Source organism: Lutjanus erythropterus, chromosome 11 (genome assembly GCF_056507025.1).
Source record: "Lutjanus erythropterus isolate fLutEry1 chromosome 11, fLutEry1.hap2, whole genome shotgun sequence".
Taxonomy (NCBI): Eukaryota; Metazoa; Chordata; class Actinopteri; order Lutjaniformes; family Lutjanidae; genus Lutjanus; species Lutjanus erythropterus.
In genome coordinates this window covers 31241074-31268942 of record NC_139327.1, presented here as the reverse complement: position 1 = coordinate 31268942, position 27869 = coordinate 31241074, and the positions used below count along the sequence as shown (strand labels likewise).

General features: G+C 40.0%; 2 protein-coding genes across 6 annotated transcripts in view; one reads left to right on the top strand and one right to left on the bottom strand.

The window, feature by feature from the left end:
• Positions 1-2022: 2022 nt before the first annotated feature.
• faxdc2 (fatty acid hydroxylase domain containing 2) lies at positions 2023-9986 on the top strand. Its single transcript, XM_084729954.1, has 7 exons — positions 2023-2179; positions 2873-2976; positions 4151-4272; positions 7720-7925; positions 8052-8157; positions 8496-8662; positions 9310-9986. The coding sequence occupies exons 1-7, from the start codon at positions 2109-2111 to the stop codon at positions 9464-9466; spliced, it is 933 nt and encodes a 310-aa protein (XP_084586080.1). The 5' UTR covers positions 2023-2108; the 3' UTR covers positions 9467-9986.
• Positions 9987-12643: 2657 nt separating this feature from the next.
• Positions 12644-27869, bottom strand: part of larp1 (La ribonucleoprotein 1, translational regulator) — a 65244-nt gene continuing 50018 nt past the window's right edge. For 2 of the 5 annotated variants that reach the window (XM_084729953.1, XM_084729949.1), the window contains 14 exons: positions 27169-27331; positions 25321-25465; positions 24383-24557; positions 24072-24253; positions 23476-23568; positions 22076-22402; positions 19351-19474; positions 17764-17969; positions 17524-17630; positions 16141-16298; positions 15867-16011; positions 15661-15770; positions 15416-15543; positions 12644-15109 (listed from right to left, as the gene is read on the bottom strand). In XM_084729953.1, the coding sequence (XP_084586079.1) occupies positions 14888-15109; positions 15416-15543; positions 15661-15770; positions 15867-16011; positions 16141-16298; positions 17524-17630; positions 17764-17969; positions 19351-19474; positions 22076-22402; positions 23476-23568; positions 24072-24253; positions 24383-24557; positions 25321-25465; positions 27169-27331 (2285 nt within the window). In that variant the 3' untranslated portion in view covers positions 12644-14887. The remainder of the gene's footprint in view (positions 15110-15415; positions 15544-15660; positions 15771-15866; positions 16012-16140; positions 16299-17523; positions 17631-17763; positions 17970-19350; positions 19475-22075; positions 22403-23475; positions 23569-24071; positions 24254-24382; positions 24558-25320; positions 25466-27168; positions 27332-27869) is intronic. The other 3 variants (XM_084729951.1, XM_084729952.1, XM_084729950.1) reach the window with 3 other exon arrangements.

Genomic DNA, 27869 nt, shown 5'->3' with positions numbered 1-27869 from the left:
CGAGATGGATTCTCACGTGATCTTGCGAATTCAGCTGCTTTGCACTTTGAAATAAATGAAGAAAAGTGGAAAACATTTGGGAGGCTGAGAACAGCATTTTCTGCAATTTTGCATGAAAGATTAAATAATTATTGAATTATAAAAATAGTTTAATTGTTTAACTCTCTTTTACAACTTGTCCAGTCAGTGAGTTGCCAGGTTTACTCGCTCGGCGTGACATTTTACTACTATTGAGCCCTGTTGCACCTTTTGTCACTACTGATATATTACATTATTGCAAGTTTTTATCTTAGTATTAGTCTAAGCCAGGGGTCAGGAACCTGTGGCCTTTTGTCCCTCTTCAGTGGCTCCACGTGGCTTTGACAAAAAATGTCTTAGCATTTCGTAGCCTGAGCCGTGGTCCAAATGACTCAGAAAAGAGGACGTCCTTTATCCTTGCTAGTTAAGAAGATAACTTTGAAGTAATTTTTGTTTACAAATCCTTAAAAAAATCTCAAAATCTCCTATCTGTCCTGCAGTCTGAAAACTTTTTCATTCTTTTAATAAGGTCTAATTTCTCTGTATATTTACACGTAAAGCACTTTGTAACACCTGTGGTTTGCATGTTAATCAGCTGTTACGTAAAGCCTGATGGCTCCACGAGGCTTGTCCTGTTTGCCGTGTTGTTCTTCGGGACAGGCTCGACCTGACAAGCTGCATTTTTTCCCTCTGTGCAATATTATGGAGTCCTGCAGAAACAAAGGGAGGATTTCAAATAAAGGATGACAGTTTTCACATGATCATGAGAAATGTTAAGGAGTGTTTTGATGAGGAGGGATGGAGTGGCCGTTAATGTTATGACATAATTTCATAGAGATTAGATTGTAGACAATAAGTGTAGTAAATAAGATGACGCTGTTGATGATAAAAAGGATGCATCAGTGTATTTGTATCTGTAAGATGTGATTGTTTAATTGCATGATTGTGTTTGTGGCTCTAAAAAGATGAACAGACAGCTGAGTACGGAGACCAGCACCAACATTTGTGGAACATTGTTCCCACTGTTGCCATGGCAGGGCCAAGGGGCAGGCTGGGTAAAAGCTGGCATTTTAGAAGGTCTGCTGTATGTGACATCAATCCCTGGACTTAATTCCCGCTGAGTGAACTGATCCAGTTTTCTCTCAGTGTTGCCGGCTCAGACTTTGCTTTTAGTGAATGCACTGCATTACACATTTAACATTCAAGATAAAAGAGGTACTTGCATCTGGATCATCTGCAGCCAAATATTACAATTATTGACTTAACTGCAAGTGACACAAATCTGTTCAGGTCAAACTAAATACATTAATTTTCTTTATGACACGCTGCATATTAGAAAACCTTAATCTGAGATTCATTTACTGTTCTTGTCCTCACTAAAATTTTAATATTGAGCACTTCTGTCATAATAAGAACCTGAAATCTGAGACAATTTACTTTTTTTTCCCCTAAAAAACGCCTCAAATTCATTAATTGATTATCAAAATAGTTTGATTAAGTGTTGCATTTCTAGATACTAGTACCATTTACATCTTAATACAATGCAACAGGTGTTTGTTTTGGCCTGTAGCACAGCATTGAGTTTCAGTTTGGACACCCTGATTTATGGAAGTAAAACTTAAAAACAATAAAGCCTGATGTGTTATCTTCATTATCGTCCTCCAGCAGTGACACGCTTCAGATCGAGCTGAAGGATTCAGAGGCACATGACTGTTTCTCTGCAGCTGCCTGATTTATTTTTCACTTCAGTCTCACTTTCTCCATCATGGAGTATTATCTTAATGCAGCCCCATGGTGCTAACTGTCCCACCTTTATGAAAACATGAGCCATTCAAAGTGTTTATTTGTGTAGATCAGCGTTTCACCTACAGCTGACTCGACCTCAGGAGCCACAGTGCTGCTGTCATCCTTCTCGGAAAGACGCTCAGTGGTTTCAGTAACAGTCTTTTTAGAGACATTTCCACACCACAGGACGTTTCTGTGGGTCAGCATCATGAGATTGCACAGTTATCATCAGAGTAACAGAGAGGTTCATACACTATTGTTGTTTTTCCTCTGTGCAGGATGGGCCTGGAGGACTGTGGGACTCCATGAAGAAAGCTGCGTTTGTCATCGGATCTGGAATCTTATTCTTGGCTGCGTTCGGCAACTCGTTAACATGGTAGGATTTCATTACACGTGTCACAATACAGCGGACCACTGGACTTGAGGTGAACCTGAGAAGTGGACAGACAGCCTGAGTGTGTCCAAGTTATACTCGGGTGTGGTGTTGATTTAAAGCCACAGGTCTCTGCTTTGTCAGGCAATACTGAGTGTGTAATAACCTGAGTGGATCCCGATGGATCTGAGCGACTTTGAACAGGTGGTACACGAAAGTTATCGTCTCCTTAGGAGAAAACATTTTAGTAAATTAGTAGCCTGTGTAGAAGATTACTGATTTTAAATTCTGCCATTCAAATGTCGATCTCTTTTTCGTAGACGTCCTTGCTTATTTCAGCAAGAGACATTCTGCAGGTGTTACAACGTTGTGGCCTCGTAGTAAGAGTTCAGGTACTAGACTGACCCGCCTGCAGTCTGGACTTGTCTCCTATTGAAAATGTGTGGTGCATTATGAAGCGCAAAATACGACAACAGAGACCCCGGACTGTTGAGCACCTGAGGTCCTGTATCAGGCAAGAACGAGAAAGAAAGAGTGTTGTGTAAAATAAAACGTGATGCATCTTTCTGGTAAACAAGCCCCTGTCTCAACTTTTCTGGAACATCTTGCTTTTGTTGGCGTAAAGAATAATAATAATCTGTTTGAACAATGTAAGAACGGTCCTGTAAATTTGACATTTGACGATTCCTCTTCCAGGCATCTTCAGAAATTCTGGGGAGCTTCAGGAGATTTTTGGCAGGACTTGTGGACCAAACTGTACATGAAGTTTGAGGGTCATGATGCTGCTTTGTTCTACTTTGGTAAGGAATAACAGTGGGTTAGCTTTGTTTCTTGTTACAAAACTGGTAAAGTGAAGTGTTATCTGTTTATAACAAATGTACTTGATTGTTGTTATGCAATATGATGCTTTGTTTACGTGGTAAAACCTGAACTCAAATTGCTTTTTCTGAGCTTTTAAAAGTAATTTTTGTCTGTGATTCTATAGTAGTGCATTATAATTAATTTAGTTTGGAGAGATAGGTAGGTTTTATTTATTCTTTCTGTCAATAAACACTTAGTTTTCTTGTCAAACGCTTGAATATATGACTTTATGCATTTATATAGAATGAAATAGACAAGAATACGACTTTATTGTCCAGCCAAGCCTGGAAAATCACTTTTGGTGTCACCAGATACAATAAAAACGCCACAGATTGCTCTCTAACCCTTCATTTCTTTCAGCCAGAGGAACTTTTCACAGCAGTACTATAAAATATTTATAAATGCAGCTTGAAATTAGATTACACACGCGATTTCTTCCCCCTGAGTCACAAATACAGCTTTGTTTTCAGCACAATGGTGCTGCATGAAGGAATACTTTATCTGATACCAGTCACAGAGGAAATAACACGTTTGTGTAGCCTTGAGAACAGTTGTTCAGTTCTGCGTATCAAGTCCTGACCTCTGGTGTCGACTTTCTCACTTTTATGATGCAGCCATCATGCTGTTGTGTCATGAACTGGTCAGCTGCTCGCATGTTGGAAGGTATTCTTCAATCAGATATTATCTATGTAGGACGTTACGTGCTGAAGGCAGGGCGTTTTCCATTGTAATTATGTGTTATAGATTAAGGAAAATCAATAAAGTACAGAGGAAGTAATACACGGTGCACGAAAAATCACTTCACAAGGTGCAATCCTGTTTGACTTAATGACTTAATCAAAAATAGTTTCAAATAGTTTCTCACTATTTTGAGATAGTAAGTCATTATTTTGAGAAGTTTTCATGTCTTTTTTTCTTCACACTGGCAGAAATGAGCTTTTCTTAAAAATATCAGCAAGTTGTTGCAGCATTTATCACAAGAAACCTGAGTTTAGCTCAAGTTTTGGTTCATTTCCAGCTGTTGAAAAAGCAGATTTTTCCGACATATTCTGGCTCAGGTCAGGGTCTGTCCTGTTGTCCCCTCTCAGACCGCGGCCTTGTTCTTCTCAACAGGGACGATGGTTTTCCCCACACTGACCTTCTGGCTGTGCAACGGCCTGCTGCTGTTGGTGGACACGACCGGAAAACCCTCCTTCATCACTCGCTACCGCATCCAGTTGGACAAGAATAACCCGGTACGTCCAGCGCCTTGTTAAACCTCAACCCTCTACGCTCCTCCGAAGATACATTTCATATATAAAGATGCGTTTGTGCGCTCAGAGCTTTAATTTCTGAGAACGCTTCAAAGAGATGCAGGTTACGTGAGGCAGCCATGATTTGCATGTGAACATGTAGTTAAAAGCAGGTTTATCTCCGGTCTTAAACTAATCATCAGCGAATAAATGAATAAATCAATAGAACACACTTGACAACAAAACATTGAGATTAGCTTTATCAATAGGTAGAGCATTGGCTAATATATTTTGTTGATAAATCTTAAATATAATATACTACTAATAATAAATACACTATTTCATGATAATTTTAAAAAATAGTCACATCACTTGTATCAGACTAATTAACATGGCAGTAAATAATGCAGTAAATAAATTAGCATGATACATTTAAAATAAAGTAATAAATCTAATGTTTGCCAAGGCCAAATACATATTAGTATTCAATATTATACATGAATAAATAATAATATATGTACTTTTTTATTGATTGATTTCTTTACACATTAATTTCTTTATTTCCACACTTATTGATTAATTTATATTTAAATCTTACTCTAATTTCCATGTTGATTTATTAATTTATGTATGTATTTTTTTCCATTTATTTGTGTATTAATTCACTTATTTCCTTTGTCACTTTTGGGCACCAAAAAATAATCATAGAATCAAATCTGAATTTTTGAGAAATCCTGCATGAATGCAAATTAGAGGCATAACGACGAAGCAACTGCTAAAAGAAATCTCACTTCACAAAATGAAAATTCAGTTTGCAGTTTTGCAGCGTGAACACGAGCGAACACATCTGTACACATGAACACACCTGCATCAGTGTTGCTGATCTGACGCGTCCACCTGTCCGTCTGGCCAAAGTCCCCTCGCTGTGTTTGATTAACAGATGTTGACGGACACCAGAGAGATAAACACTGACATTACTGATAACCAGGGCTGGAAGGTTACTCTCAAAATGTAATCACATTATTGATTACCTTCCAGAGATTATAACTAGGAGCAGAGTGCACAGGGAGCTCATGTTAAGTGAGGGAATAAAAATGTCGCTTTTTTATCTGTAATCCCTATTTTTTCTCTGAATGTACAGTCAGTGATGTAGCTTGTAACGACAGCTTTGCATGTACATTACATGTACCTCTGTCATCTTTATGAAGTGACATAAATTGTCATAATGATGTTGGTCATAAAACTTTATATTACATATGATGAGCTAATCTGTTGAGTCACCATGTGTCCTGGTGGTTTCTTTGAGCTGAGATACTTTGAACTCATGCAACACTGGTTGTGTAGTTTATCAAGCAATCTATCTGTGTATCTTAATTTCAGTGATTTGAATTGCATGTCGGAGTCGCTGTCAGGTCTTCAGATGATTTTTGAGATAAAAGATTCAGCTGACAAAACACAGAAGCCTTAAATTTAACAAAGATCGGGGATATTGTTTGAGAAAATTGTCCTACTACTTCTTAAAGTTTCCTTCCACTCAAAAAACAGTTTTTTTTTGTGCATACAGTCAGATGTCTGCACATACATCATTCTGCACAGTGAAGCTCAGTTTGACACTAAAAATCATCTGCTGAATGTGGAAAGTTTCTGTGCTAAATGAAAATGCCATTTTTGTGGATGGGCTTGTGGATGGGCTTGTGAGTTGTGGCCTCACGAATAGTTTGGAAAACAATCCAGGTCCGCTAATAAAAGTTTGATGAAAGTGTGAAACTTGAAGCCTCCTGTGCACAAACACTGAGACTGGACTTTACAGTGTGAAAACCCTGTTCTCCAGCTGTTCAACTGATATTTATATTATTCTGGATTTTAATGAAGGAGGAGCAGACGTCATTTAAAAGACTCAAACAAGATAATGAAACTTTTGTTGTTAAAAGAACTTATCAGATACAAATTATTATTCAAAGTATTTTACATGTTAAAACATGTGGAGGTGATTTTTAAGCTAGATGAACTATTTAAAAACCCTCTTGGATTAGCTGTAAAATGCATGCTCACGAAGCTGAAAAACATGATCCTATAGACCATGATGCATCGCTGTAGATTAAACTATGCAACAGTATATAAAGTAGTCAAAATGAGCTCCACGTTAAACATCTGCAGCAGTAGAAAGCAACATACACGCAGCAGAAATATTAATCCAAAAACATCATTTATAATAGGAAAACACTGAGAGGGAGCATTTTACTGCACAATGAGTGCTTTTACTTTCGATAGATTTTGCTGAAAATACTTCTATACTTTCTTATAGAGAGGTTTTGAGTGAAGGACTTTTATTTGCTGTGGAGTATTTTCAGTGTCGTATCAGTACTTTTACTTAATTAAAGGATCTGAATACTTCAGGTGTAAATAATCAAATGAATGAGGCTGAATTCCATTTTGCTGCTTCAGTTCCAGGGTCCTGGTATTGTTCACGCTGGCTGTGGACTTTGAGGCCGTTGTTAACAGATTTTAATTTTTTACAAGTCAAAATATCTTCTGTGAAAAAAACATCTGGGTTGTTTTGTCTGCACTTTGGTAAACACGTGTAATTACAAAACTGGACTGTAACTGTGCAAAAGTTCATCTGTGTACACTTGACACTTACATATTCTCTCTCTCACACACACACACACACACACACACACACACACAGCTCTGTCCATGTGTTTATAACCAGGGTCCAAAGTTTAATGGTAAAAAGTCAAGTTTTTACACAGAAACTGAAGATAGTTTTTATCTGTTGTCTGCATTTTAGTGACGGTGATATGTGAGTTTTATGCCCCGATGGCTGTTATTTACAAATCAAGAATCAAAAGTCTGACAATGACATCGCTGTTAGTGCTAAAACTATGTTTAAATCAAAAAAATTGTCACCTTAAAAGTGAAAGTCAAATCACATTGTGGATTTGGAGAATCTTGACAGCCCCGTCTTTTCCAGCTTATAGTAGATGTGTGTGTATTAATGGCAACTATAAATGCATTATTTTGTTTAAATTACTTTTTAATTTTAATAATCTTTATAGCAAAATTTTCATTAGACAGACAACAGCACAAAGTGTGCATTTAATGGATCAGTGTCTCAAAGAAGAAGAAGAATAAATGTAGAGTGAAGATTATGGAATTAGAAAAAAAGATGAGATGAGCATTAAAACTTTTCAAAGAGGATGGTGAACAAATAAACTCCAAAAATAGACATTTTAATGCTTCAGACTACATCTCAGCACTCCATGTTAGCGTAGCATAGTGTCTCTCATGTCTTTTAAAACCTTAAAGTAGTCAATCACTCTAAACATACTTGGAGCAGTTTGTTTCAGAGTATAATTTTTGATGACCTCAAATTAAAAATGACTGTAAATGATTGTAATGAAAAGCTACATAAATTAAACGCACGTGTCCGTCTGCCCCGTCCTGCAGGTGGATCCAGTGAAGCTTCGTCATGCAGTGAAGACCGTCATGTTCAACCAGTTTCTCATCTCGGGGCCCATGGTGGTGGCGGCGTACTACGTGATGAGCTGGAGAGGGAACCCCTGTGGCCCCGAGCTGCCCACCTTCCACTGGGCCCTGATGGAGCTGGCCGTCTTCTCCATCGTGGAGGAAGTCATGTTTTACTACTCACACAGGTTTGGATCGTCCCTTTCTTCTTCTTCGGTTCAGTGAACGGTGCATATTACTGCCACCTAGTGGGAAGAGTGAAAAAGGGTGAAGACAAGTCTGACATGTTCGACTCTGATCGTCTTTTCTCTCAGGCTGTTCCACCACCCCAGCCTCTACAAGCATTACCACAAACAGCACCACGAGTGGACCGCTCCCATCGGCGTCGTCTCCATCTACGCTCATCCTCTGGAGCACGCGGTAACCGACCGCCCCTTCCTCTTCCCCATTTCTCTTTCTGTCCGTCTCGGTCACCTTCCTGACCTCTGTAGATTTGAGCACACACACTCGGTGATTTAAAGGAAAATGATACAGCCGAGGATTATGTCTGCTGGGGTCTGCGTGAGTCACAGACCAGCTGCAGCTGTCACAAATAAATCAAACACACTCCATGTTTACATCTGGAATCTGAACAAACCTGATCCTGAAAACTAATCTGAACTCACTGAACTCGTCTACAACTTGAATCAGCTGCTGAAACTGTTGAGGTTCACAGTTTCACCCCTGAATGATTAATCGTTCTTCCTCTTTGCCGTTAGCTCTCTAACATGCTGCCGGTGGTTCTCGGGCCGGTGATCCTGGGCTCCCACCTGACCACCACCACCCTGTGGTACTGCCTGGCTCTGTTCAGCACCACCATCTCACACTGCGGGTACCACCTGCCCTTCCTGCCCTCCCCCGAGTTCCACGACTTCCACCACCTCAAGTGAGTCCAACCCGCACAAGGACTTCCTGTCACTTGATGCTCTGAGATGTGCTCGCCTTGTTTAGCTTGTTTACAGAAAACTGTGGTGATCAACATCTTGTTGGAACATGATACTTAGAGGCACAACAAATCCAAAGAAAAAAACAAAATAAAATAATGCTGGCAATATTCTGTATATATTTGTTATTGTCAACAAGTCCAGCAAAAGACCAAAGCAAACAATTTATTAATCTGCCACTCAATACATATATATATATATATATATATATATATATATATTTTTACTTTCTTACCCTGTCTGTGGCTCTGAGCCTCTACTAAAGATGTAAATCTTTAAAAATGGGTCACAAATATATACTTACAGGAAGAAATTGTGTATTTGTTTGGGACTATTTTCAGCTGCGGATGAATACACGTTTGGTGCACTAAAGAGTATTTACACTTTAAGGGTAAACTGTAAATATATTGAGGGTATTATTTCTGTGAAATCTATAAAAATGATGACAACAAGGACTAGTTAATCACATCACAGTAGGGCAGGACTAGGCAGAACAGTCTTGGAGAAAAAAAAAACATCTGTGCTCCGTGTATTTCAGCTGTTAGCTTCTTGTTTGTAAATAATTGTCGCACGTTCTCCCTGTTTCCAGGTTCAACCAGTGTTTCGGGGTCTTCGGCGTGCTGGATCGGCTCCACGGCACCGACTCCAAATTCAGGCAGACCAAACAGTACGAGCGCCACACGCTGCTCACCAGCCTCACCCCTCTGAACGAGAGCATCCCCGACCCGCCCAAGAAGGGCCAGTGATGACCCGTGTGACCCCTGACCTTTAACCTCAGGCCTCGCCAAGTTTGGGATCAGTTCTCGATCGATCTTAAGTGACTATTATGTTTTGATTATTTTAATCCAGAAAACCACTCTCCGGTCACCACCTTAACCATTTACTTTTCCGAGTAGAAATGTTGTTGCACTTTATCAGACATGCAGATTTCATGCTGTTTTTTTAACTTTGGCCTCCATGTTCACTGTCGACGTGGAGCCGCCTGCCTCTGTGATTATTTTTAACCTGTTTCCTCTCATGTTATCATCTTCCTGTGATCTGGGAAAGCTGTTATTGTGGCTCATAATTTGGCTCATACGTGGCATTTTAGTCGAGCAGTCAGTAGTTCAGGGTTATTTTCCTTTAAAGTTTTTGGAATCCAAATCTGCAAGGAAAAGAAAAGATGAAAAAATATAAATAGTCAAGATAAGAAAAAATCGTGAGATGCTGAGTCAAATTAATGAGATGGTAAGACAGCAATTGGTCTTGTCATGAGTTATTTTTACATATATATATTTTTTTAATCAGGCTTTCATAGACATTTGCATTAGAGATTCAGCCATCCATGTTTGAGCCTCAGTCAGATCAGCGATGACCCAGTTTGCCTTTGAATCTCAGATTTTAGGGAAGTTCTTTGCACCGATACAAGTCAGTATAGTTGAGGTCAGAGATCTTAGAGGACATAAAAGCACGTTTTTGAGTGGAGGGGGGCTATAAATTAGAGAAACAAATCATTTCACTTTAGCTGAAGGAGGCATATTCAGCCTCCATTTAATTTTGTTTCTATCAGCTTTCCAAACACGAGCATCCAGCTGTCTCCTTACCCATAAAGCCCTGTGTTTTAGGACTGTTTGCTGGCGCTGATACTGTGTGAAGCACCTGAGGTTGTCAAAGCGGATGTGCATGACAATATTCATACTGTTTACAGCTTCCAACAACCCTGAATAATGAGAAAGCTAATTACTTTCAATATTTAAATCGTTTAATGTAAACTAAACTTTATGGTGGTGATGTTGATCATCCCCCCTCCGTTTCTATAAACTTCTTAAAAATGATTCAGACGATGGTCACTAAATGACTTTTCTTCAACATCTAACTTTAGTGGAGTATTTAATTTCCAATTATTGTGGTAGTTCTTATTAACACATTTTGTATTTTAAGTAATATTTAGTTAAACTCACCAGTCCAGACTCTTCTGCTGCGTTCACTTGCTGCTCGGACAGAAGATACATTTGCACTTTTCATTTCGGTGGCACTTAAACGCATCCTTGTTGACCGTGTCTGTATGTATTATAGAGGGCCTCAGTGATGGTTGTACAATAAGAAAAAAATGAATGTTGACAGAGAGATTTCCTACTGTGATTGATACGATGTTCATGTTTCAACTGGACTGTTTAATATTAAAACTTGTTAAGAAGAGACGTGCAGAATGTTTTTTTTCCTCTCTCTCTATTTCTCTATGGTGTCGGGACCCAAAGAAAATCTCCTTAGAGCTGCAACAGTTAGTTTGTAAAAAGACAATTAATTGCTAATTAATTTAGTTATCAGTTAATTGTTTTAGTCATTTTTCAAACAAAAGTTTCAAACATTCACTGGTTCCAGGTTCTTCAATGTAAAGATTTGCTATTTTTCTTTGTCATTTCTGTCAGAAAATGAAGAATCTTTAGGTTTTGGACTGTTGGTTTGACAAAAAAAAGGTAATTTAAAGACATCACTGTGGGCTCTGGGAAACTGATGAGCATTTTTCACAACTTTGACATGTATTGATTAAATGATAAATTGATATTGAAAGTAACTGTTAGCTGCAGCCCTAAATTCCCTCAAAACAAAAACTCTGTTGAAAGGGCCGCATGCATGTTGTTCCGTCTCGACATGCAGGTAAATAAACTGAGATCTGACTTTCGTACGACCCAGTGTTTCCCAACCCCGGACCTCAAGGCACACCGTCCTGCATGTTTTAGATGTTTCCCTGCTCCAACAGAGCAGTTAAAGCAGCATTAAAGATCACTGCATTCTGTTTTTAAATACATTTTACATTCCAACATTTTTGGATCGTAGTTTCAAACTTCTTTGCAAAGTTCATTCATTCATTCATTCCCTCTCACACAATCAAAATAATCACTCGGAAGTCGTCGTTTGAGGTTTTTTTGTCCGTTTTGTGTTTTTTTTCTTTATTAAGGAAAAGCATAATTACTACAAATTACAAATAACACTAATAGCGAATCACGTCAGCCTACAAAGCAGATATTATGAATATTAAATGTTATAATACAAGATCTCATTCAAGTATTTTACATTTTTCCGTTTTATATATTTTTTTTGTTCCTTTTTTCCTTGTTTTCATCTTTTTTTCCTCATGACAAGCCTAGGATATTGTAATGTAATGAACTATTTTAATGGTTCATATACAGTTATATCTTATTCATATGGCTTTATGGAATTTTGTCCTTTTTATTTTTTCAGTCTCCAGACATCATAACCAGCCATAATCCTCTGACAACATCACAAACCCCAGCTGGGCTCTCTCTCTCTCTCTCTCTTTCTGCTCCTCCCTCCATTTCCACGTCCATCACTCATCTCTCCAGTGTCCGGACAGCTGGCCGAGTCCATGTAAAACTGACGAGCAGAGGCTGCGGCGCCCCCTGTAGTCTGTTTGGACAGCTAGCAGCAGTTCGATGCTGATAGAGAAGGCTGAAAACTCCCAGAACACCTGAAACACCGCCCCCCCCCCCCCACAAAAGTCCGGTGACAGGTGATGATCACATTAGAGGGGAAGGATCATGTGACTGTCCCAGGAAGAAAGGCCCCCTAGTGGCCGTCTGTCCGCAGCCACACACACCAGCTCGCCCACTCAAAGGCTTTACTGGTTTTGGGGGGGAAATGCATGAGTTTTTTTTTCTTGTCTGAATATTTTGTAGCTCTTATTTTTCTGTCTTTAAACCTCCAGTAAACACTTCGATGCATCAACTGTAAGCCTCTGAAACTGATCCAAATCTCCCTGAAGTTAAACAAAAAAAAAAAAAAAAAAAAGTACAGCTTTGCTTTGCATTTTTACGTTTCCAACAATTGTGGATTTTAGAGGAACAAAACGAAGAACGGAAACACTGACAGGACAACATGAAATCCAAAGACAAGTGTCCAAAACAGTCTCAAAACTGTCAGGCTTCTTCCAAACTCATTCCTTAACTTTTTTACTCTTTGACTCGTCGCTCAGGAGCAAAAACTTTGCAGCATGTCAACGGAAAAGTGGGTCTTTTCACTAAGCATCTGCATATCAACATATTTATTAAGACTAAAGATATTTTTCCAGAAATTCTTACTCAATTTGAACCCCAAAATCAAATAATTTCTCTGCTTTTTTTTAGACTTAGTGTTTATAGAAAACCTGGAGGCTGAAGATTTAACAATTAGTTGCTCTGTCATCTTGGCAAAAACATCTTTACAAAAAGGAAAAAAAGGAGCAAATGAACTGTAATTTCAACATGAAATACTAGAACAGATTTAGTTTTTGCACTGAATACCCTGATGTCAACTTTCCCTTTTGTGTTATTTGTGTAATCATGTTCCCGTTTCTGAAATCCACAGATGTTTTTTTTAACGGCCTGACACAAACCTCCATCCACCTCCATCATTAAACAACAACAATAACGATGCTAGAAACACTGCAAATTGAAATTAAAAAGCATCAAAAGATAATTATGAGACCATTAAAAAAAAAAAAAAAAGAAAAAGTTAAAGAGTACATACACGTGTAAGGCAAATATATAATCTGTTCTATAAACAAAACGAGTAGCAGGGAGCTGTAATCATTTCTCTTCATCTGTCAGATTCACATTTACATTAGTGGAGGAGAAAAAGAATCACTCTTCGGTTTGATATCATCAGAACTCAAGTCGATCAAAGACCGGAGGAGGCGTGACGAGAGCGATCCAGTCTTGAATTTTTCTCCACAGCGAGGCAAGACATCGAGCCGTGTGTGTGTGTGTGTGTGTGTGTGTATATATATGTGTGTGTGTTCAGCTTGCTCACGCTGCTACATCTGTACCTGCGTCCACGTTCATGCCTGTAACTGATGTGTGTGTGAAACAGGAAGAGGTGGCGAGGCCCAGTCAGAGGCCGAAATGTCTCAGGCCTCGTTAGCGTCTCCACCCAAAAGCACCTGCGACAGAGCACGACTCCTCCTCCTCCTCCTCCTCCTCCTCCTCCTCACCATCGCTTCTTCAAGTAATCCAGATTTTGATGATTCCAGTCCTGATCGTCGCTATCGTCAACTGATGGATGGATGTCGAACGGATGGATGGATGCAGCTCGTCTTGACGGGGGAAGAAGTGGGGAAGTGTTTTTTCCTTTGCTTTTTTTCAGGGGAGGGGGAAGGGGGGGGAAAGGCGACAAACTTCCACCAGGTTGACGTGTTTCAGCACAAAAAGCCACGACTTGCAAAACACAGGGAGGAATTACAGGACTTGTAACAGACCGAGTGACACTTGGAAGACAGTTCAGGGAAGGTGACGGAGGGAAGTGGAGGACAGTTTGGCAGACAGAGCACCACCTAGTGGCCTCTGCTGGAAATGGTGACTGGATATATGGGTGATTTCAATGCTGTACAATCGACAATAAGGTGGCGGGCACAAGTTAGAAGCAGTAAAACCATTAAAATAAGGCAACTTTCAATGATCGTGTCCACACTGAGGGATTTGCAAGTCTTTTTTCTTCTCTATTTTTATCATTTGGTTCTGTAATGTTTTCCCCCTCAGTGTCCAGCCATAAAGTAAATCAAACATTTTTGAATTTTCAGCCCCTTTCAGCGCCGGGGGCTCTGCGGATGGAAATGTCAGTCGCTCGGTTCAAACCGCTTTGGTCCGGTTGGATGTCAGGAGCTGCGCGGCCTCCTCCAGCGATGCTTTCAGATGCTCAGCGTAGTTCAAACTATTTCCAAGTCTCCAATCTCACCACATGCCGAAGAAATAATAATCATAAATCTGAGATCTGGGCGAGGAGTCAAAGATCTGTCAGCCAGCAGGACAGTGACGATCGAAGAGGGGTCCCAGTGACACAGAGGGGGGTCGCTGTGATAAAGTTTGATAAAGCAAAATAAAAGTAAAATATAAAGTTTTCCAAGGATCATAAATTATCACTGAACCTCCACCGTGTGGACTGGCAGTGATTTTTTAAAAGAAAAAAAAAAGAAAAGTGTTTGACACCTCATCCATTCTTTGCCTCATTAAGACAAAAAAAACTTAAAACTAAATTCTTTCCTTGTTTCTCAAAAGTTGTCTTAGGGGGAAAAAAAAAATTCTCATGCTTGAATGACGAGCTGGACACCCCCTCCCCCCTCCTGTGGCGCAGAGAGAACCAGCGACTTGCAGACGTGGTTGAGTTGATCCATGGTGGCCAGCGTGTGTGTGGAGTTACTTCAGTGTCTTGGCATCTGGCGCGGGGTCAGCGGCGGGGGCTCTCTGGCTGGTGGGTTTGGCATCATCCTTGGCTGCTGCGGGGCCCTGGGCGGTGGGGGCGGGGCTGGGGCCCGAGCCGGCCTGGCTGTGGGGCCGGCTGGAGGGCAGAGAGGGGTGCCGGCGGCGACCGTCCCCGCTGGACGAGTGTCTCCTGCGGCCTCCTTCCTCCATTGGTGGCTGGAACCAAATATAACCAGAGCAGAGGTTAGATGGTGGCTCCTTTTCAAAACTTTAAAAAAACAAAATCAGTGCGTTTACATGCATCATAACGCTGGTTAGTTTGTTTGTGTTGCGGTGCGACTTTAGTTAATCCAAATCAAAAACACAAAATTCAACAAACAAACAGATCAAGGATGTAAAATTGTTAATTTTACCAATGGAGGCTTTGAAGAGAAAAGCTGAAGAAAAAACAGTATGAAAGCAAAGTAAAACAAATATTCCCACTAATCAACCTTGATAAACCTCAAACAATATTCCACTTACATCAATTCTGAAATCTTCCAGGCGTTTGAACTTGCTCAGGTACTCCTGCAGCTTGGGGTCGATCTCCAGGGTCTTGGCTTTAGAGTATTTAAGGAAGGCCCAGAACTTCTCCAGTCCATAAAGCTGGCCTGAGGACACGAGACACAAACATGCAAGTTAGTCCCAGTGGATTAGGTGATGTCTGGATGTGGTGCAGTTACAGTTCGTCCTCAGATCTGTGCAGTGTTTGTTTCAGGATGTCTCACCAGCCTCGTAGTCTTTAATGGTCTCCTCCTGGAAGTCCTTGAAGATGTCCGGCCTGAACTTCCTCTCTAGACCGTAGCTGTAGTACCTGAACAGGCACTCTAAACCGTACCTGCAACACACACATTGCGGGAGACGTTAGACAGAACGAAAACGCTGGAAATCAAAGTGTTTGGACACGGCTTAGTACCCATCCATCACTTCTTACCTGTATCCTTCTTTCCCATCCTCGACCACCAGCTGTCTGAACTCCTCGTACATCTTCCTGTTGAAGTGATCTCGCAGGAAAAACGACCAGAAGCGGAAGAGTGTGTTCATCTCCTGTGATTGGCCGATTCCCAGCCGCTTCCGCTCTGTGATTGGTCGAGAGGAAAGCGATAAAGTGAATACGTTTACTTAAAAACACAAGACGATTCTGCAGTATTAACTGATGTTTTAAGTAAACGATTAAGCAGAGGAGAAAGTAGAAAGCGCGCGCGTACCGTTTAGGCAGCGCCGGCGGTACTTGTGGTAAACGTGTTGCGTGAAGCCGTTCTCCTTGAGCAGCTCGTGTGACGGGTGCTGGAACTTGGGGAGGGACTGAGGCGTGCAGCCGATGTTACCCAGGACAGGGGTGCCCTCTGACGGGCTGGCGTTGGAGCTGAGAGGGTCAAAGGTGGAGGTGGAGGAGAAGATGGAGAACAAATACATCAAAATACAGTTCGTCCTGAGTCTGATCATCTGTGCCTTTTAGTTTGATTTAAGAGACCCAGCGTTTATTCCAAAGGTTGTATGAACACGTTAAGAGACAATTAAGGTATTTTAACACTTATTTAAAAATGTTTGAGGGATGTCTGACTTTGAAACGACCAAATGAACTAATTAGGTGCCCTCGAAACAGAAAATGAATAACCCAACAGTCACTATGTCAAAAATTCATAGATATACACAGGGCAGAGACGTTTGATGAGAATTCATTCATTTTGTTTTAAAGAATTGTACCCTGCACGACATCTGATGGCTGAAAATAAACGTGTCACTGCTTTCTGGTGGACAAACTAAGTAATGAGGAGACAGTTTTTAAATGACCTCAAACATATTTGACATTTCTGTATTGCAACTTTATATCAGTTTGCAGCAAAGATACTGATATATATGTGATAACATATTTATTGGCTTATTTATCATCTTTATTTTTCTCATACTATGTTCATTGTAAATTCCTTGTGTGTGAAAACCTATGCGACAATAAACCCAGATTATTTATTTGCAGTATTATATATACATATATTCTAGACCAGTCGTTCTCAGAAACTGGGTCGTGACCCACAGATGTCGCACAATAAAGAAAACACTAATGAAGAAATTCTGCAAAGTAACTACTTTTATCTGGAGTACAGCTTGCACAAAGTATTTAAAATGTGTAGATTGTTCTCATGATGAGAGGAAATAAAAACAATAAGATGGCATAAATGCATTTATTTCTCATTTATTAAGTATTTACTGTGTGTGTATGATTTCAACACACATAAACTAAACATAATATATTCCCAAGATTTATTAATAAGGCTTATTGTGAATTGAGTTGCAATGGTTCAGCATTTTTATAAAGTTGGCCCCAGGAAAAAAGTTTGGGAAAACTTGTCTAGATGTATAACTAATTTTTTTTTATATATTCTGTACAGCTACTACAGTCCTGCAAGAGTTGGTTTTTATTAAGCAAGTTTAATAAACATGGATTAATTTCTTTTTCAGATCCATTTAATGTCAGAATGAATAAAAACACTTTCATCACAAAATAAAATTCAGAGAAACTAAATATCATATTTATCTTGTACTATTTTAGAGGTGAAATCAGTTTTGGCAGCGTCCAGAGGAAGTCTCACCTGACAGACGCAGTGCGGGAGCGATGCTCTCTGGAGTCCATCACCCAGCCGACGTGACACTCCATGGGAGGGTTGGAGCTGTGTCGGGTCTTCCTCTTCCTGGGCGTCTGAGGGGTTAGAGAGAAAATTTAAAGGTTTAGTCTGTCAATTAACACCTACAAATGTTTAGTCAAAGCGTTTTTTTTTTTTTTTTAAAGCAGGTATTGGTACATTTCCACCCTCACACGGCAGCCATCTTACCTTGGCATCTACAGGCCGACTTTCCTTCACCACGGGGTAGAAGCGCGGCGTCATGGTCTGGTCCTTCCTGTGAGGCGTGCGAGGCGTGCGGGGCGTCCGGGCACTGCGGTAGTTGGGCGAGTCAGGCACGGTAGTGGGGAGCGAGCGAGCTATTGAGGAGGGCTCAGGGGCACCGAAGAGCTTGTTCGCCAAAGCGTCTGTGGGGACTGAGGACACGAGAGGAGAGAAATCAGACGAGATGTGAAGGAGATGTTCAGCGGCTCCTCAAACCACAACATTTTCTAATCAAGTCGGTCGGTATCCTTCACTTGTATCTCAGCAGATCCTCTTGAAAGTCATTAAAAGAGACAATCTAATTAAACAGCATCAGTTGTCTGATAGCTTCATTTGTTTTTCAGTGTGTAAAGAGTAAAGTCATCACTGACTGTCATCATCATTTTAACTGGATGACAGAGAGATGAGGACTCTGCAAGACTTTAAAATGAAAAATAACAGTGATTAAAATGAATGAGAGCAGTTTTTAAAATTTAGGAGGAGCTGTCAAAAGGAAATTGATAAGTTGTGAAACTAATTACTGTATTGAAGATATCATTTATGTTTGGAAAGTGAGGCTCATTTATATACAATCATACATATAAAGACTACATGATTAAGTACTCATAAGTAAGATTAAGACCAGCTCCCACAAACAGTGTTGCATTATGGGTTGTTTGCAGCCTTAATGCTGCTAGGCTAGAGAGTTTATGATGCTTTTGTTGCCACAGAGCAATCAAAACTTTATTTATGTTGTTATTTCTTTTGATTTGGACGCACAAAGTCCTGCGCCGAGCGTGAGCCATGAAAGCTGCAGCAACAAGAACTATGTGAATAGAATAAAAGAAACAGATTAAAATCGACAGGGGCCGAGTCGTCTGTCGGCTCAGAATTACCACCATCACTGAATGTCATGATGTCCAAAAGCCTGACAGGACTGTGTGAGTATTTCTGATGACGAGCTTGACAAAAGTGGGATTTACAATGTGATTTAATGGAATCATTTCACGTTTTAATTTTAGGAGGTAACCAAGGTTCAGTGACGAGGACTCTCTCCTCTGACTAACAGTTACGGGAAAGTTTCCCAACGGTCTCAACGTGTTAAATATCGTTAAACTTCTCTTTTAAATAACAGGTGTTTGAATGAAAATAGGCGTCTTTTAACAAGTCTTGATAAAAGGTGAGTCATCTTATACTCAGAGTTGTCTTCAGGCAACTCTAAAGCCGATCCCTGAAAGATATTTTCAGCCTGTTTGTGCAGTGACGTGGTTCTAGAAGGACCTGAGATGTGTGAAAGGTTGATGTGGACCAGAAAATGTGCAACAGTAAAGAGAAATATTAGGAGAGCCTTCTTCATACCGAGTTAAAACCCCAATTTGAATGATCTTTTTTACACAATAAACTAGCAAAGAAGAAGAAAGGTGAGAAAAATATACTATTTTGTGTGGCAAAAGTGTGTTTTGTCTTCTTCCTCACCGTTTTAACTTTGATTCAGTCAGAATATCATACGAGAATGTTAATTTCATGTGTTTTCGCGTGTCTTCGTGTCCTTACTCTGGTGGGGTCGTGGGGGGCCTGGAGGGACTTCCTGGTTGGGGTCAACTGGGGGCTCAGGGGTCAGGCAGTCGAACTGTTCGCGGCTGATCAGGTGGACCTTCTTGAAGTTCTCCACCTCTTGCTGTAAAAAGGAGAAAAACAGGCGTAAACGATTATTTCCTCGATGAATCAATTAGTTGTTTGGTCTACAAAACGGTGAAAAATGTTGGCCAGCGTGCGAAAAAAACCTAAGATGACGTCCTCAAATGTCTTGTTTTGTCCACAACCCAAAAATATTCAGTTTACTGTCACAGAGGAGAAAAGAAACCAGAACGTATTCACATTTAAGAAGCTGGAATCAGAGAACTTGACTTTTTTATTCTTACAAAAATGACTCAATTCATTTAATAATCACTTCATAATCAATTAATCATTGCAGCTCCAGTTACTATGAAGACAACTCTGCTAAGAAAAGATCTGTAGATTGTAAGAGTATGTCTTTGTCAGATGGTATTGATCGTGAGAGCAAAGTAATTATCAGTCATCTGTATCGACTGGAAAAAAAATCCATAGAATGCATCCCCAGCAGACAGTTTATTTCAGCTAAATGATAAAATTATACTTTGCATGGATAAAGACGGTTTGCTGGTATTTAAAGGTATCGATAACACACACGGTGAAATGTGCCTGAAAGGAAGCCCAGTACATGTGACAAAGATTCATTTTACAGAATTTCACTGACAAAACAAATCACATGAAAAAGAAATATATACAGGGTTCCTAAATCTTTTCCAAAATCATATTCAAGCACTTTTCAAGCATTTTCAAGCTTTTTCAGCACTTTACAACTAAATAACACATTTATATATGCTAATATATATTTTATCAAACGGATTAGGCCCATTTAATTTCTTCCACACATTAATATCAGATGTTATTGGGCTATAAACACTCAATTATTTTGTGATAGAATTCTACAGAAGAGTGAGAAATTGAAGGAAAACACACTTTAATGTCTGTAAGGCGACTTGTCATCTTATACAACCTGACTGAGCCAATATAAAACAATCATTACACAATCAACTTTCTTTTAAAATTTTGAGGCAGCCACTTCATTTTGTGTGAAAGGCACTTCTATTACTTCTTTACCTAAAAGAAACTATTCAGTCAGACAGAGATTTATTATTAAAATAATGTAATGTCGATTTCACACACTTAATCCAAAATCCAAGCGCACTTCAAACCTTGAAAAAATTTAAATTTAAGTGTTTTCAAGGATTTCCAGCACCCATAAGAATCCTGTACACACATGAACAAAATATATATACACATTGATAGCAAAAAAAAAAACAAACAGTAACAATAACTTTGAACATAAAGGAAACTTAACAAGTGACTCATCGACAGACCTTATCTGCAGTAATCTGGAGATTGAGATGTAGCAGCAAAACATGGCTGCCAAAAACACTCTTTTCACCCTCATGCTGACGTCGCTAACTGATCCGACAACAACCAGCTGCGTTACATCAACACACACACACACACACACACCCTGAATTTTCCAGGTGTGAAAACCTCCTAATGACAAAACAGTCAGTTCTGTAACAGCAGCAGCAGCTCATTTAAAATCTACAGTAAACACACGAAAACTTTCATGTACGAGTCTCCGAACGTTCGATTAATTCACTAAGATCATCACGTGCGACTCACACTCGGCCCTTCTCTCCACCAAGTCTCCTCGCCGGGTCTCCGAGCGTCCATCTTTGACTCCCCCCTGCAGCCCGTCAGCTCGAGCCTTCAGGCCGAGGCCTTGTGTGCGGGGGTTTATTTATAAACAAGCGTCCTCTGTTCCACACGCAGCTGGACGAGTGCTGGCGAGCACGTGAAGGCCCCACAATGAGCTCAACAATGCTACAATGGCAACAAAAACTAAACAAAACAAACTTTCTGTTCTGTGTCGGGTTTCCATGTCCAGAAACAGCTCCAACTGGAGGGGAATTAATCTACTCGTCGTCTGGTCTTGGGCAGAAACACCTCCAATATGACGCAACATGGAAGCTGGCAGAAGAGGTGGCCTCGAGTAACCCGTCACTACAGGTTGTTTTATTAGATCCCCAAACTCTACAGTGACACTCGGAGACTTTCTGGTCTACATGGCCTCATTTTTATTGAAAGTAGGGGCTCCTGATTTATGTTTTTTTTTCTGAAAAAAATCTAGAATTTATCTGTTTATTTTAATTACTGAAAAACAGGGAAAAAAACATCAGATTTTATAAATAACTTCAGCACAAACTAACTTATTTAAAAGTGATCGCGGAGCCAAATAAGCAGCCAATGTGTGCTTTCATCCTATTTTAACGCCATCTACAATTATCAGGAGAATTTTCTGAGCTGCCAACATCTACAGACAATTTGATTCTACTGTAAATGTGGTTTTCGGTGTCTACTTGGCGCAAACCTAGAAAATTCAGTTGAAAACTGGTCTAAACAGACCTACTACAAAAAAAAAATATCTGTTTTATATATATTACTTCAAAAATATTTTATTATGATGCATTTTTCAGCTTTGTCGCCCAGGCTGACTGGAAACTTAACATATTATTTACATTTAATTGCCCAACCCTAATTTACAGGCTTAGTGACGAGTAAACCTCAGGTATCTCAGCTCCGACAGTCGTCACACCGTAAACTTGATTTAAAAGAGTCATTCGAAGGTCAACCATAAAAAAAAAAATGGCCTCACCTTGATGGTGGCGTACTCCGGCTCGTACGTGTCGTCCCACAGGTCCTGCTCGTAGTAGAACAGCCCGTCGTTGATCACTTTGACCAGCTCGCTGGTCAGCTTGGCGCGCGACGTGTGGTGTCCTGTGCGGTCGCCGCCCGGGTGCTTCCTCAGGTAGGGCGGCGTCTGCGTCACGATCAAGATCTTGTTGACGTCGTGGTCGTCGATCTCGCCGTCCGTTTCCTCGTCCGACCAGTCGGTGAAGGTGTTGCGCCTCCCGTCCATCTGCTCCATCTCCTCGTCGAACATGAAGTCGAGCTCTTCTGGTTCGTCCTGCTCCGCTCCGTCCTGGAAAATCAATAAGTTCATCACGATGTTTGATCACTTGCAACTGCTGGATCCAGTTTGGGAAATCATTAAAAATAGTTTGATAATCAAACAACACAGCTGCATTCTGAAAAATGCAAGAAACAGCGACAATTAGTTGATTACTTGATTTGATCTTCAGAAAATTCTAAATAAAAACACTTAAGAGAATCAATTCATCATTTAAACTCAAGAAAAAATGCCAAATATACGTTGGCTTCAGCTTCAACGGGACACTTTTTTTTTTTTACATATCTATGTGTACATATTTTAATATACTTCTATTTTCTTAATTTTTCTATTCTTATATATTTTCTATTCTTGAATGGGAGCATCTGTAACATGAGCAGTTTTCCCCCAGGGAACAGATAAATAAAGTATTTCTGATTCTGAAATCCTTGCGAATTCTAAAATGAGCTTTCAGTGCAATTTTCTGACAGTTTATTGGATTAAATGACTAATGGACATAACAAAAGAGATGAAAATCTTTAGCTGCAGCTTTCGAAATGATAATACACACAATACATAAATGAATTACACAATAAATTACAATACATACAATAATAAGAGAACATGCAGAGTTATGACAGCAGTAACAGGCACGGTTCTAGTCTGAATAGTGTTCACAAAGTTGTTGAATTTGGTATGAAAGACTTGTCATAAATGTGTTATAAAGGTTGCTGCAACGGCTCTGTAGGCTGTGTTATGAATTCTTTAGAAAAGGAGATGAACAGGATCAGACACAAACTGTCTGGCTTTTTGTTTCACCTGTGTTTTATATATGCAGCCCAGTTTCTTCTGCTCTTTCCCAGTAATGTTGTTTGCTTCCTTGACAGTCTGTTTTTGTTCTTAGCCCTCAGGTGTCCACACCATGTACGTGTTAAATGTTAAATCACTTTCACCAGAGCTCTTGCTCATATCAAATGAACCCAATTCCATCATTAGATACAAATGCTGCATTGCTTTTTTAAAAATGTTTTTTGTGTGGGCTGTAAAAGTCCATAGTGCAATCAACAAAGGTTCCTCCACCAGAATACAACAGTTTTCTTCCTTACCTTATTTCCTGAGGTAGCAGGGGAGGGCGAGGGGCCAGGCTGGGGCACCGGGGAGCGAGTGGACTCGTCCTTTTCCTTCTGCAACGAGGGGGCCTTCATCAGTCAACCAGCAACACCGACCACACAGGAGGAGGAGGAGGAGGAGGAGGAGGAGGAGGAGGAGGAGGAGGAGGAGGAGGAGGAGGAGGGGAAGGAGGAGGAGGGAAGGGGGCATGAAAAAAAAGTGAATGGATGGATAAATGGACATGAAAAGTTAAGAATAAGATGAGGTGATAGGAAACTAATTTAACAGTAGTTTTGTGTAAAAGAATGCATGAAATGCCTTTAGTATCAGGGCACCTCTGCAGCACCACAGTATGCTACTTTGCAATTTGAATATTGCGTTTGGCAATATTGCAATTTCAACAACACTGCAATCAATTGTGCAGCTCCAGTTTTAGCATTTTAAAAACCATTGATGAAGTAATTACAATTTTTTTTAAACTCTTCTCCTTTGCTGGTAGGTGGCCATGTATGCATGCATCATGGTACATATAAATCCACTGAACAGAAACCTGAATACAATGATCAGATGAGTGAGTGGTCCTGAGTTTCACCTTCTCTGTGCTGACCTTTGGTCTGGCCGGGGAGGGTCTGGGCCTCTTCTTGACCTCGATCCAGGACTCAGAGTCCAGGTCTGGGAGGCTGGCGGACAGGCCCTTGGGCATCGTCTTGAGGTTGGAGGTGTCAGAGTCAGTCTTGGTCTTTTGCTTTACAGGTGTGGAGGCTCTGAGAGACCCTGCAGCAGACACATCTTATATGATCAGTTGCAGGTTTCTTGTGAGAGATTTAAAACTACTGTGACTTGATTACTGTGACAAACAGTAAAGTAAGGCAGATAACTGCAGCAGAATCAAGAAAAGTTCACCTCTGGGCTCCTCGGTCAGCTGTCTCGGGACAAACTCGGGGCAGTTGATGAGCTGAGAGAAGTCGGTGTGGGTTTGGTTAGGCACGGTGAGGCCCGGCAGAGGCCACTTCTCTGGTTCCACCTTCCGACGGATCTTCATGTCGATCACTTCCACTTCCTTACTGTCCTTCAAAGCCTGACAGGAGAGAGGGTGGGTCAGTTAGTCTGAGCAGTCACACAAATACAGTCCTTTCTCTGCACAAAGGGTCTCACTGATGTCAGTAACAGATCAACCAAAACGAAAGTGCCTCTTGTAAAAAAACTAATTTGGAAGAAACTGATCAGAACCAGCATGACAGAAATGAATTTTCAATCTAATGGACAGAGGTGGTGCAAACATTTGATAATACGTTGCATGAAAACTGATCGTTTCTCTTTAGCTGGAATAAATATATTCCTTTCTGCACGTCTGCCTCAAGTGGAGGTAAGTGACGTGTCATAAACAAGTTTCCATGAGGGACAGAAACATGGCAGCAGCAAAACAGAATCACGAACAAACAGGACCAAGGAACTGGGCCCACCTAAGACCCTCCTTTTCAGGTCTGACTTGTGTTACTGGATTGTTGATTGGTGTAGTCTGTTGACTCTTCTATAAGCTAAAGATGCTGATCAACTTTTCTTTTACTTTGTTATAGACGTACATCCATCAGACCTTCTTCAAATCATCTTTTTTCTACAAGATTTTGTGTATTTTTTGTGTTTTTTTGAGTGGAAGTGTAGCTGATGTAGCTCACCTCGTTCTTTAAATTATTGTATGTATTTTTGCATACCATGTTGACATGATTGAAGGATGTCTCATCATTTCACTAAAACAATTTTCCAAAAGAGTCGTTCTGACAGTTTTGACTCTGCAAATCCTCGTTCTCCAACACCTTAATTCAAAGATATGATGTACTCACTTCCAGAATGAGGTTGACGTCGGTGGTGAGGGCCTGCACTCTGTGGAAACTGGCGATGAGTCCGACGGGCAGGAAGCCCTCCTGATCCATCTTCCTCCGCAGGAAGAAGTCCCGCTCCAGGTTGTCCAGGCTGAAGTAGTATTCACTGCAGGGGGCAGAAAAAAAAAACAAGGACATACAGGGTCAACACAATCCAGAATATACTGATAAATCTGCTGCTGTCTGTTGTCGTTTTCTCACTTCTTCCTTATGTCTAACGTGGGAGGGACTAAGACAACTGAGAAGCAGCCAGTCAGATCACGAGGAGAAAGAATTAAAACAGGAAGAGACCACACTGTGCTGCATTAACGACATAGAAAATATTTAGTCAAAACACTGGAAACAGACTTTGGTTTGAAGTCACGTGTAGCCAAAAACCTTCCAAGGAACCGCTAATCAAAACCAGATCATTTGACAGGATTTCAAAGTCTCTGAGTAACTTGATACAGATTTAAACTGAAGGGGCACCGAGTGCACACGAGGAAACTGTTAAACTCTGTCAGTGAGGTGCCAAAAAAAAAAAAACTACTGTCTGAACACACGGGGTCTTCATCTGCCACACTGTGTTGACAATGTCTTCAAAAAAGCAACTTAAGATATTTATTTTGACTTGGTTTTGCTTAATCAGTTCTGTTGGATATTAAATGTTGCTTGGTCTCTTTTTTTCTTGTTTTGTTGTCTGAAGCACTTCGAGACAGCTGATATTGACGGGTGCTATGTGAATAAATAATTATTATTTTTAAAAAATGCTCTACTGTCACAACTTACACTGTTGTGTTAACAAGCCTGAGATCTCCAACTCTGTCCGACCGGTCTGATAAATTTTGCTCAACTGATATTTAATTATTTACTGTGCATCAATCAAACTGTAGCCTCTCTGTCATGTAGCAAAGGCAGAGAATATATTTGCATTTATTTACATTTTAATCAATAAGATTCACAAAACATCTCAGCATTTATGACAATTGACGGTTTATAATGACAAATATCTGCTGAATTGAAAGTTGTTTTTTTTTGCTTTGCATTACAATTTGTTGCTCAGATAATGTGACAAAAACCAGGATTTTACAAGAACCAGAAATGATGAGCAGAATCAGAATTGATCAAATATGAACTATGAGCAACCTTACCGATAATCTCACAGGGTTTCAGTATATTTAATACTCTACTGTTTTTATACTATGTTACTGTAATTTTGAAGTAATCTCTTCAGGATTAATAAAGTTGTGTCTTATTTTTCAAGGAGTATATTCAAATTCAAGCATATTCCTAAGCTTTTCGTCATGTCTATACTGAAAATAAAGAACTCTCGTTAGACATGGCTCGGTGCGACAATAACCCCCAATATAAAAAAAAGTTTTATACCTAATATTATTACCTACATCAGACAAGGGAAAAAATATTCAAGAGCTTCATAATCCAAGAGTTTTTGAGGGTAACAGATGGAAAGCCTGCAGTCTGAACTGTACTCACGTGAGAAGTTCAGTCACATATTCTGACAAAAATGAACAACTGGACAGACGGGATCAGATTTTTTCATCAGTTTCCAACTCATACTGGAGGTAATGACTGAACAAAGCTTCAAATGTTCTGTCTGTACTGTAACAGTGTAAAACAGTCTGTAAGAGCTACCAAATGTGTGTCCTGTTTCAATGCTGAGATCAGAGTTGTGAAAATCCTCTCCAGTGATGTTTAGTCAGAGAAGAGACATGAGGAGCTCATCACTTCTACAGCACGTCTGCAGGTTACATCTGACCCTAATCGTGTTTTGTTTTTGTCTCGTTGCTGTGAGACGGGAACTGAACTTACATCTGCCTCTTGATGTAGTCCTTCAGCAGGTCCTGATCGACGGAGTACAGGTCGTTGCTGCTCATGTTGTCGTAGTAGTAGGTCACCGTGTTGCTGAACTTCTGGCCGTAGGGTCCGTCTTTCATATCGTAGGACTTGTAGCTGTAGTTGTAGTCGTAGTGGCCTAGACAGGACAGAGAGTTAAGAGTTAGATGGACAGACAGAGACAAAGAACACGTATTCTAAAATAACTTTCATGCTTCACTGTATGTTGTCTATTCAAGCATAGATACCAGACTATATTAACAGCAGCTTATCTGGTTTCATAATGTTTCTTTTGTCACTAGTGTCTCTTTTCCTTCTACCAAAGTGTTCTATTGGTTATTATTTAATTATTGGATTTCATGTTGTGTTCCTAAACTATAATATAATAATTCTAATACAATAATTAACATTTCGGTTAAATTTAGCCAGACACAGTTCCATTTTGAATGAAGCTGCAAGTAGATAAATTACCTCGATTTATTTAACCATGCACAAGCTGCATGAATAATACCTTTTCCCATGCTCGCTCTATGATAAAAGTGATCATGTTCCAATCATGAAATTGATACATATCTGGAGTGAAAAAATGTACTAAACATCTCTCTCATGGTGTGACAATAAATCAACACAAATATGACAAATATCACCAACATAAGCCACCATAAACCTCTGTGTTC

Coding starts and splice junctions, on each gene's coding strand:
- faxdc2 (XM_084729954.1), top strand. CDS start 2,109: ATGAAGAAAGCTGCGTTTGTCATCGGATCTGGAATCTTATTCTTGGCT. Junction 2,977..4,150: donor TGCTGCTTTGTTCTACTTTG/GTAAGGAATAAC, acceptor TCTTCTCAACAG/GGACGATGGTTTTCCCCACA. Junction 8,663..9,309: donor CACGACTTCCACCACCTCAA/GTGAGTCCAACC, acceptor CCCTGTTTCCAG/GTTCAACCAGTGTTTCGGGG.